This window comes from Saccostrea echinata, unplaced genomic scaffold (genome assembly GCF_033153115.1).
Source record: "Saccostrea echinata isolate AGI-Se365-2 ecotype Australia unplaced genomic scaffold, CSIRO_AGI_Sech_v1 ptg000009l, whole genome shotgun sequence".
NCBI lineage: Eukaryota > Metazoa > Mollusca > Bivalvia > Ostreida > Ostreidae > Saccostrea > Saccostrea echinata.
In genome coordinates, this window is record NW_026889758.1 from 43,179,497 (window position 1) to 43,192,004 (window position 12,508).

The 12,508-nt window shown below is 33.6% G+C and overlaps 1 protein-coding gene across 1 annotated transcript; it reads left to right on the forward strand.

Moving 5' to 3' along the window:
* Positions 1 to 11,003: 11,003 nt before the first annotated feature.
* On the forward strand, positions 11,004 to 12,228 carry LOC133183768 (melatonin receptor type 1B-A-like). The gene has a single exon (XM_061318677.1). It carries the CDS (start codon positions 11,098 to 11,100, stop codon positions 12,202 to 12,204), a length of 1,107 nt encoding a protein of 368 aa, XP_061174661.1. The 5' UTR covers positions 11,004 to 11,097; the 3' UTR covers positions 12,205 to 12,228.
* The last annotated feature ends 280 nt before the right edge of the window (positions 12,229 to 12,508 follow it).

Below are 12,508 nucleotides of genomic sequence, written 5' to 3' on the forward strand. Positions count from 1 at the left end.
AAAGGAGTTTTATTTGTCTAAAGAAAGAAAAGTTCAAATAAAATGTCAAATGAGATTGATTTTTTTTTAACTAAGGGCAACAACAAGAAATGGTAAAGAATTTTCCCTAATATCGAGTGATTGACGTGGACAGATTTTCCCCTGACTAGACTTCTAATTGGAAATCTGAATATAGCAGATTAGATTTCTTCGTGTTCTAAGAGAGACCCTATTGCTAAAGGACATATTATAAACGCATGTAATCATTAACTAAGACAGGACATGTCACTGTTCCGTTAAAACAAATTCAAGAAGATATTCTGCGTTAAAATTTCAAATAAGAAGCAACTTGTGTCTTTTATTACAATGATTCTAGGTGAATATATTATTTATTTCATCTATTTAAGATTTAGGTCAAAGACCAGGCCCCTGAATAATGAAACATCTTAAGCTTAAGTCAAAATTGTAAAACTTCAGGAAAAATACAAACAGCATTAAAAATTAATTATAAAAAGTGATTCTTTGCCATTAATATAGTTGCTTGAAATATGGAGATAATGAAAAGTAATCAAGCTCAAAAACCATGGAAACAATACAAATCGGGAGAAGAGCAAACATCAATTCAATTACAAAAACTAGATGAAATCCCGCGCAAGAGGGGGAAATTGAAATTATACCACTACTGACAGATAATACATTGTAGGTTCTACATATTTATAAACCAAGTCCCAAGTTCCTGTGTAAAAAATAGCTTTTAACGCCCTATGAATAGGCCTTCTTTGATACAAAAGACTGTATTCAGAAAAAAACCCCTGAAATGTATTGATTAAAGCACAACATTTTACAGCTTTAATTGTATTTGAACAATTATACCTTATTCATTAAATTTCTCTTTTCATGTTAGCAAGTTTATTACGAAGTACAAATTGTACTTCGGGTTCGTTGACACGAGGCTCTCAGTAAGGAATATATAAGTAAGGAATATATACAAATTTTAACGATAAATTTATTAGGAAAACCTACTACTTGTATGTAATAATCTTTCGATATATAAATATATTCACAACTTATAGTGTTAACAATGACTTACCATTATTTCAATGACCATTCATACAAGTTTTATTTTATGTTCATGCAGCTGTAATCGCCTCTTTTTTTTCTTTTTGACATCGGGCTCGATGCTATATGGTGTTCTAGAAGCTTCCGTCAATATCAAGATCGGTGAATGACGAAAATAATTTGCACATTTCCCTTTTTAATCGGTTATCACAACTAATTTCTTTCATATCATTCAAATCAAGTTTGATTGAATAATTCAGTGATGACATCTTATGAAATACATAAACGATTGCTTGTTGTCAGTTTCATTAAAATTTGCCAGTAACTTAGATCCGCCAACCGGAAACGCCACCGTACTCACGTTTTTGCTATTTCATGGCTGTGAAATCTAAATATAGTTTACGGACATCATCTTGTATCTAGTGTATTGTTAGAGAAGTAAGAACGCTGGTGCACCCGTTTCGGTTTTTATTTGCAAAATTTATTAATTTATAAGTATAGATTTGTTTGATTTTTTAACGGATGACTTTAATATATTACAATTAAACAGAATATAAGTTGGACACTCTTGAATTTATTTATGTACATTTAATATCATCCTCAAACAAACGTTTTTATATACTATAATATAGCACCTGGCTGTACAACTATATACATTCTACTCTCTAAGTCCAATGCTTTTAACTGTAATTATTGAAATTTCTTTAATTTTCTCTTTGTCAAATAACATTTTTTTTAATTGTTTATTATACAGATTTTTGTTTCTTCTAAATCTCATCCAAAGCGACTCGGCTCAAGGGTCGTGTTTATTCCACTTCTATAGTATGTCACTTCTATCTAAACATTGCATTTTTCGACACCTTGTCCTATAATCTGCTTTATTCCTTTGAACTTTAGCAACCTATAGCTAGGAATATATGCGTCTGTGGAGTGACATTTGTTGTTAAAATCCTCGAAATGTTACTTCAGGAGGTAAAACTTACCATTCGCTGTCTTGCTTATTCAACAAGTGGAAAGCTGTCAATGCGACAGCAAGCCGGGTTTTCTTTTGTATGAACACTACTTTCTAATCTAAAAACTGTAGGAGGTGATATCCCAACAATATAAATGTACTCTTTGAACATAGTTTGGATTGAAATGACTCATTTAAACAACTTGTATTTTACTCATAAATTATTTAAAATAAAAGTACTGTGTACATGTCTGATATATGTACTAATGATCTGCAGAATGAAAGCTTTTCCTTGAAAAGAGGAGTTCTATAGACAATGGGGTATTCTTTTTGCAATATTTTGAAAAAAAATGACTAAGCTCAACAGCTGCTATCTCTCATAAATTATCCAAATTCAAAATCCAAGTACTACACATTTCCAATATATGTAAAATGATCTGCAAAATAAGAATTTCCTATCTTGGAGCTATCTTGACAAACGGGGTACCCTATATGCAATATAATGTTAAAAAAGACAAAGCTCAGTAGCTACTATTTCTTATAAATCATCCAAAAATCAAAACCCAAGCACTTTGCATATATGATGACACATTGAAAAGGCACAAAGAGTTATCATCTGCAATTATTTTTTGCAATACATGAAGTTCTGACCATATCTTTTGACATCAATAATGAATATGGGTCTTCTTTCGACCATAGAGAGTGGGTGATATAAAATTTCATCGCAAAAGGTCAAAGGCCTTTTGAGATATATTAACAGAAATGTAACACACAGACAGAGGGACAGACAGGCCCAAATTCATGTACCCAACTTTCAATGAAGGCGGGATTTTAGTTTACTTTAACTTTCTTACATTAGGGAAAAAGGCTTCTAAGGTACTTTATTTATAGAAATATATATATATATATATATATATATATATATATATATATATATATATATATATATATATATATATATCTATATAAAAAGAACAACTTCATCGTACGTATGTTCTAACCATGGATGTATTCATGAGAAATTTTGAGTGTTCTTCCAGAAAACAACAAGCGGCAGGTTTGTTTAGCTTTTAAAACAATAAAAATAATCTGATGTAAGTGTGTTCATTTCTGTATAATTGACGTAACTGAACTAATTGTTACACTCTGTGCACCGTGGAAAAGAATGAAAAAGTTTTTTAAAAAAATTAAGAGAGAGAGATCTGGCATATTATTTTTTTGCCAGATAGTTGCTAATTACAATTAAGCATGAGATAAATTAGTTTGTATGGTGCAAAAGACATGTGAAACTTCAAGAGTACTGTTCAAAATTATATTTGAGAAGTGGTGTAAATCAGATGTAGATACTTAAAAAATCCAAGGAACTTTTGGAAAATTTGAAATCACAAAATTTTACCAAAATCAACAGCTTAAAAACTTACGACTTTTCAACTTTATACACAGCCATTCCCCACGATAAATTAAAGTCCAGGGGGTCGTAACATAAAGGGTACTTAAGTCTAAGACCATGCTTAAGTAGGACCTAAGTACAGTTTTAAACTTAAGACCGTAACAAGAAACATGCTAAGATTTGACAATCTTAGCAAAACTTAGGCGGCCTATAGAGGTGACTTAAGTCTGTCTTAACTTTCTTAAACATATATTTAGTACTATTGAAGGTTGACTTACTATGTTTAAACATTCCTCTAGTTACATTATGCATTATAAAATAATTTTCTCTATTTAATATACTGGTATAAGAATTTTATTTTTTCGTCGGGGGGTGGGGTGGGGGGTATTCATCACTTATTCCAATATCACTCTCTAAATGACATACATGTAAATGCAAAATATTATTTTTGGGATACGTTTGAAATATAAGTGGGACCTAGGTTATCAACACTAATCATTATAAGTAAATTGTATACAGTAATCATGGATTTGTTTGTTTACTGTGAAAAAATTAGATGAAATGATTTTAAGAGGGCTGGGTGGTTGTGGCCATTTTCAGACTATATTGATCTCCTTTAGAAGAAGAGCTCCATATAAAGATATACAAAAATGATCAAATTTTAAAACTAAAATGTATGAAATTTTTGTTTGCCAAATGATAGTTGACAGCTTAAGATATCATATCTAAAAAATTAAGTTATATCTGATGGTTAATTTGTTTACCCCCCAGCCTCCTTAAAAGTTGTAGATGAATTAAAGGATGATGTCTAGAAATCTAATAAAGATTGTCTGTAAATTAGATTGAATGTAGAACGCAACAAGCAAGGATTCAGACAGGGTTCACTGCCGTTAACGTACGAGAGAGAGAGAGAGAGAGTTGTCGTTACATGTAAGTTGTAGATACACGAAAAATTGTTTTCTGATCAATCCTTCATTCAATTGTAAATAAGTATAATAAGTATATCAGAAAACGTCTGCAGTCTCTGCTTGCTGATATGGGAGGGACAAAATTCAAATATCCCTATTGTTTTTTACTTTTTTATTAGTTTCAATTTCAAGTACATACGCTGGGTTATCGTGTCATGTCTGCGAGAAAGACAATTTGAAAGCAAGTGAACATTTGTCAAACGAAAGAATAACAACAAACGGTAAACTGAAAACATCGCAGTCTCGAGTGATTAACAATATTCACGCATTTACAATGAACCACTAGTGCCACTTTGTAAGCGTGCAATATTTGTTTTCAAATATTCAGAATTATTTAAACAGAATTAATTTTATTAATTACAAAATCTAATCTAACCTAGCTAAAACCAATAGGTAAGGACGCAACTTTAATTTACATGTGATAAAAAACGTAACTAAATCATATTTACAAACACATATATAAATAAATTGAAAAACTAGGATGATTCATAAAAATATTTTGAGCATAAGTTTGACTTAGCTAAGACCTAGCTAAGTCCGTTTTATGTTACGGTTTAAGACATACTTAAGTAGTACTTAGGCAGGTCATAAGATTACACCTAAAACATACTTATGACCCTACTTAAGTCAAAAACTTAGCAAGCTTTATGTTACGACCCCCAGGCTTTTTGATATCATTGACAGCTGCTTTTTCAATAAAAATGGAACTCGTAAATTTACATACCTTGTCATTGGTCATTTGCAAAATTATTTTGTTACACAGACATTCTGATTGTACATATAAATACTCTGAAGTTGACATTAAAAGATGCTTGAGTTTCTGATTGACAATATCTATGTGGTTTTGGAATTCCCATGGGTACCAATTGCGCCCCGTTATTAGCAGACCTTTTTTGTATTCATAAGAAGCAGAATTTGTCCAAAATCTTGTACGTGAAAAGAAGAAAACACTTGCTGTGGCCTTCAACTCGACATTTAGATATATCGACGACGTATTGTCAATTAACAATGATTATTTCCATTCTTAAGTCGATACGATATATCCTAGTGAGCTTGAGATAAAAGATACCACAGAGTCTGACACATCTGTTTCATATTTGGATATTTTACTTGAAAAATACGTTAATGGAAATCTAACTACCAAGCTTTATGATAAACGTGATGACTTTAACTTTTCAATCGTCAACTTCCCTTACTTATGCAGCAATATACCTTCATCACCTGCATACGGGTTTTATATCTCTCAGTTGATTCGATACGCAAGAGCATGCTCCACGTATGTATACAATTTCTAAAACGAGGTAAATTATTGACAAACAAGTTGATGAAACAAGAATATCAGCAGTTTCGTTTAAAGTCATCATTTCCTAAGTTCTATGGTCGATACAATGACCTTGTCAGCAAATACAATTTATCATTGAGTCAAATGCTGACTAACGTTTTTCATACTAATTGTTAGGCCATTATTTACACCCTGAATTGTCGACGGATTTTCCCGTTATTTCCCGATCACGACAAGGAGCACACGGCGGGTGTGACCGGTCGGCAGGGGATGGTCACTCCTCCATCGCACCTGATCCCACCTCTGATGTCTTGGAGGTCCGTGTTTGCTCTGCTCCTATTTTGTATTGTTTAATGGACTTTTGAGCTTGAATACTGTTCGTTATCTCCATACATTTCATGTGAGCGGTTAGGGTTAAACTGAGCCGATAATCCCTGGAATACAGATTACAAGTGCAATGACAACTGATTGTAATCGACGAAACACTAATGTATCGCTTAACTGATCGTATTACATGAATTAATAGAATTTAGAGAAATTAATTTCCTAATACGTCAAGTATGCTTTACGATGTTATCATTTTGGTTTGATTTACTATCTGGAACAGTTTATTACCCCTCTTAAATTCTACAGTAGCCTATTTTCTTCCTCAGCTGACTAGCAGCTAAGACTTGATTGGTTGTATAAAACGAAATAAATAATTCTAAATATCGATATTAATATTTGGCTTTTTAAGGCCCTACCGGTGAAAGTCGGGGGTACTTCTAGATTTACACTCTGTCAATATATATACGCCCCTCCGTCTGTCAATCAGTCAGTGTCACTAGGTTTTTCGGTCCTCTTTCTAGACGCTTACGTATTAAGCAAATGCAAGTAGAATGTATGTTAGTCTATCTCACAACGACCCGTAACTGTTACGAGATCAATATATATATCACCTCTCTCTGAAACTGATGACGTAGTACACAGATAAATGACTTTTAATTCTCGCTTATCAAAAAAGGTTTGTTTAATGGATAAAAGTTATGTAATTGATCCAAAAGTTTCCTTTTAGTATATTTTGCTAGTTGTAGGGGGGGGGATTTAATAAATTTATCATTATAACAGTAACTTGATCCAAAGAGCCGTATCACGTCTCGTTGATAGTCGCTGATCATCAGATCAAACTCGACGCTCGTCTCGTTTGATCTGATGATCCGCACCTGTCAACTTGACGTGATACGGCTCTTCGGATCAAGTTAATGCTATAATAATAAATATTTATTTGGGACACCACAATAAGTTGGATGGCGGGAAGATCTTCTTAAAACGTTTTAATCTGTCTCATCCTGCATAAAATCTTTTAAGTTGTGTTGGGTGAATTTAGTGCACGACTTGAACTACATCTACTTGTATGCAAGGAAATCCTGTTTGTGAACACGACTTCAACGCTTCATAAATGAGTGTGATTGTAATGTATTTTGTTGAAAATAAGGAATGTCTTTTTAGCTTACCTGAGCTGAAAGCTCAAGTGAGCCGCAAAAATAATAACCGCAATATATTCTGACAATATTAAATTAAGATACTTCGAAAACGTCAAGGAAGTCTTTCGCCTGATTTTACCCGTATATCAGTTCTAAATTACGCTGACCATCATGTCAATCTTAAATACGTAAAACGCTGTAGTGTTGTTCTTAATATAACATCCGGTAGTCATTTCCTAAAAGTGAACCGTTTGCTATATAATGCAACCGCAGAAATTAAAAACGCTGCAATTAATTTGCTACCTTTAAGATGTCAAATCGCAAAAAACTCCAGCGGAAAAATCCGTAGACAATTCAGTGTGTAAATAATGGCCTAATAATTAGTATGAAAAACGTCAGTCAGCATTTGACTTAATCATAGGTTGTATATGCTGACAAGGTCATTGTATCGACCATAAAACTTATGAAATGATGACTTCAAACAAGACTGTTGATATCCTTGTTTCATCAACTTGTTTGTCAATAACTTGCCTCGTTATAGAAATTTTTAACATGTAGGGCATGCTCTTACGTATCGAGGGAGGCAAAAACCCAATATCCAGGTGATAAGGGTATTTTGCTACATAAGTAAGGGAAGTTGACGATTGTAAAACTGAGGTCATCACGTTTATCATTAAGCTTTGTTGTTAGGTTGCCATTAGAGTTTTTTTCCCATTCAAGATACTTATTCAGATAACATTCTGATTATAAAATAAATACAAATAAAATATCTTTTTAATTTATTACTTAATAAGGAACTTATGATAAGATAATTATAACCTTATTCAAAACAGGTCCCATTTAAACATGAATCCAGCAAACATTGATACGCGCAAATAATAAAACATGAACTTGTTACAATATGTGTCGCTAAATACGAGGGCTGTTCGGATAGAGACCATGAAGGAAGGAAATAAATTCATGAAAATTCGTCATTATTTTATCAAGAATAGATGAAACGTGATTTTTTTTAATTAAGAGAATAATTATATAAGTCCAGGTGAAAATATAAATTAGCAGATGTCTATTGACCAGAAGCAGCATCGATACGTCATTTTAATATCAATCCAACCATAGATCCTTTTCTAATGTTAAAACCATTTGGTAGCATTAACTCTTCTTTCTCTGTCATCACATACCGGGTATAACATTCTAGAAATCAAACTCCATTTTCTTAAACGATTGTTTAGATAAAATAAAATGTGTTGTTGCAACCCTAATGTAAAATTACGCAAAGTGTCATATGTAGGTTGTCTTCGCATCGTGCCGCTGAGCGATTTTTGACCGCGGGTCAACGTTATTTAGTCCGTAATAGTTGATGGTAGTCCGGAGCTCTGTTTTTCCTCTGGTTTAATTGTTAAGAAAACAAGATGTGTTTGTGAAACACTGATGCCCCCGTATGGCAGCTTATGGCGAAGATTAAAGTTTCTCAAATGCAAGTCAGACTCCATCTTGTCACAAGTGAAACACATGATCCTGAAATGTGAAAGCCCTAGAAACCAAACGTTCAAATGTTATGGCCAAGGTTAAATTTTTTAAAAGTAGGCCAAACTCCAAGGTCAATGCCAAAACTGTTGGTATCTAAAGGAAGTTCTCGTCACAAGGAATATACATGTTAAGTATGAAAACCCTAACACCAACTGTTCAAAAGTTATGGCCAAGGATAAAGTTTTTCAAAAGTAGGTCAAACTCCAAGGTCAAGGTCAAAGTTGTTGGTATCTAAAGGAAGATCCTGTCACAAGGAATGCATATGTGAAGTATGAAAGCCCTAGCACTAACTGTTTAAAAGTTGTGGCCAAGGTTAAAGTTTTTTCAACAGTAGGTCAACCTCCAAGATCAAGGTCAAAGATCAAATGTGTTGGTGTCCAAAGGAAGGTCGTATCAAAAGGAATACACATGTGAAGTATGAAAATCCTAACACTAACTGTTCCAAGGTTAAAGTATTTTAAATTTTAAGTAGGTTTAACTCCAAGATCAAGGTCAAAGTTGTTGGTATCCTAGGGAATGTCTTTTCACAAGGAATACACATGTGAAATATGAAAGCCCTAGCTCAAACTGTTCAAAAGTTATGGCCAAGGTTAAAGATTTTCAGTAGGTCAAACTCCAAGGTCAAGGTTAAAGTTTTTTCAACAGTAGGTCAAACTCCAAGGTCAAAGGGTTAAATTTGTTGGTGTCCGAAGGAACGCCTTGTCACAAGGAATACACATGTGAAGTTTGAAAGCCCAAGTACCAACTGTTCAAAAGTTATGGCCAAGGTTAAAGTTTTTACAACAGTAGGTCAAACTCCAAGGTCAAGGTCAAAGTTGTTGGTATCCTACAGGAGGTTTTGTCACAAGAAATACACATGTGAAATATGAAAGCCCTAGCTCAAAATGTTCAAAAGTTATGGCCAAGGTTAAAGTTTTTCAGTAGGTCAAACTCCAAGGTCAAGGTCAAATTTGTTCCAAAGGAACGTCTTCTCACCGGAAATACACATGGGAAGTTTGAAAGCCCAAGTACCAACTGTTCAAAAGTTATGGCCAAGAATAAAGTTCTAATAAAATTTTGCAAAAGTGGGTCAAATATGACGGTACCCAAAGAAAGGTCTCTTCATATGGAATACACATGTGGAATATGAAAGCCATAGCTTCAACCATTCAAAAGTTATGGGCAAGGTTAAAGTTTTTGCGGATACACAGACAGACAGACGGACGGACGGACAGGGCAAAACTATATGCCCATGAATCTTCGATTACGGGGGCATAAAAATAAACCAATGAAAAATACGTAGACATTTTTTAAACGTTTTTTTTACTGTTTAGCAGATTGTTTACAGTTTGGACAAGAGTTCTCCACAGGGCTACACAAAATTTCAGATATGCTCGTTGCACCCCCTTCATAATAGTTGATGGTCTCCGGTGCCTTTGTTTTTACTCTGTTTGAATTGTTGTAAAAAAAAATAATAAACCAATGAAAAACAGACATTTTATTTTTTTTTTACTGTTTTATCAGGTCGTTTATTCTGGACAAGAGTTCTCCACAACGCTACACAAACTTTTAGGTATGCTCGTTTCGCCGCCTTGACGTCAAAATCCATTTTGATGTCGTAATCAGATTTCTTTACCATGCTTATTATTTTTTATGATCTCCGTATCTCTGACCGAAATTTTAACAAACTTTTACAAAATGAAGTCAAAATACAATTGAATAATAATTAAACATTTGAATAATTTTCGCTTTTAATCTGGGTCCATCGGAAGAACGTAGGTGTTACATTTTTTCAATCTGATTTCGTGACTGCGCCGGGTACCCCTACCGTTGACACATTAATATGCCATTTAAAAAAGAAAATTATTTGTAAGATATATCTTGCTTTTATTATTTTTTAGTATTTGTCAAACTTCTGTGCCAATTTTTAGCAAAGGGCGTTCTTTAGAAAGGATAAACATAATGTCTCAATAATTCTGAACAGCCCTCATACTTATATTGTGCATATTAGAAAGCAATAATCTAATGTTGATGAATTATACACATGGAATAATTATAATGGCTTATTTATTCATTCTATTTGCAGAGACAGTCTTGAGTAGAACAAATTGGAACGTTTTGCATCTGAACGGATCAAGAATTCAAAACCATCTATCGAAAGTGAAAGAGAATATCCCGTATTGTCTCATAATACTACATCTTACATTTACAAAATATAAGTAAATGACAATAAGAATTCATCGAGATATATGCAGCTGTCGTTGGATTACCATTATTGTAATTACTGTCATATAGCTACCTATTATAGGAACGCATTCGTAATACTCCAGGCAATGAGAAAACGTTGGAAGTGAAAATGAGTTATTAATGAATCACCAGAGCTTTCCATATTGATAATGGATTCTTGAGTTTATGTGCACTGCAAAGCCTCAAACAACAAAACATATTTCTTTTCCATTTCACATTTTAGAAAGAAGATCTTAGAAAAAAATACGAATATGACACATGTTAATACCACCGCTAATTTGACTAACATTTATGAAGCATTCTCAAACCTCAACCTTGGCTACAACGGGTCGTCAAACGAAAGTTTTCATGCCACGGGTCCTTCCAATACCGCTTTATATATGGGCGGTATTGTGATGCTCGTTGCTTTGTTATGGGGCTTGTTTGCCAATATACTCATTCTAGTAGTCATCTTTTCTAAGAGAGATTTGAGCAACATTATTAATATTTTCATCATTAGCCTCTGCATCAACGACATAATAAACCTCGGATTCAATAACAATCTGGTGATGTTATCGTACTTTCTGGGGAAATTCCCTACAGGTATATTGGGATGTGAACTAGCAACGCACTTTACTGTTTTATTTATGGGGTCATCCTTATGGCATACAGGGCTTATTGCAATTCATCGCCTGATAGTGGTCGTATTTAACAATTTCTACAAGAAAATATCAAAGAAGGCGTATACTTGCTTCGTACTGGTGTTTGCAAGAGTAATACCCCTCTTATTTCTAGCACAACCTTCTCTCGGACAAATGGCGTACTATGAAGAAAGATTACTAAGGTGCATCGTTAAGAAGAACTATGGTCCGTATAACATCCTCGTCATTGTGTTTCTCATGATCCTCCCATCCATCATCCTTGTTGTCTGCTATATAGCTATTTTTATCAAGGTTCACCAATCATCTAGAGCCTTCAGAGCTTCGCGCCAAAAAGAGTGGCTAAAGCGAGAAGTCAAGATCACTAAGATGTTTGGAATGGTGTTTCTTTTAATAGTTATCGGATACATGCCCTATGGAATAGTGAGATCCATAGACAAACAATTACAATTAAGCGCCGATTTCTATGTTGCGATTACAGTTTTCTTTGCAATAGGTAATTGCTGTAATCCAGTTGTATATGGGGCAATGGATAAATCTATACGCCTCGAGTGCTTTAAAATCTTTCATCTGACGAAAGATCACGAGAAAGAAAATGGAAATGGACATACAATTGCTCAAACCACTCAAATGGTCGTCGATCAAGAAGATGATAATGAAGAAATTCCTCTTAATACCTCAACTAAAAATACGCAAACAGTTGATAACTTCATCAAATGAACTCGCAGAATATCAGAACTCATGAAACCGTTAGTGACACTCGAACTGTGCCAGACTTATTGAAGAGTTGACAATTTTAAGAATAAAAAAAAATGTTTAAGGATTTTTTTAATCACTGTGTTGTGAATATTTAATAAAAGTGGAAAGAACCATTTCCTTTTGTTTTCAGTCTAAGCTAACATTTTATGGTACAAAATATTAATGAAAGTCAGAACTCCTTTTGATATGAAAGTGGAAATATGTAATTTAGACTACAATGAATAAAATGTCTGCCTTCGCCATATAAACAGAGAAAAAAAAAGAG

Bases quoted from the DNA above. Each gene is read 5' to 3' on its own strand.
- LOC133183768 (XM_061318677.1), top strand. From the start codon at position 11,098: ATGACACATGTTAATACCACCGCTAATTTGACTAACATTTATGAAGCA.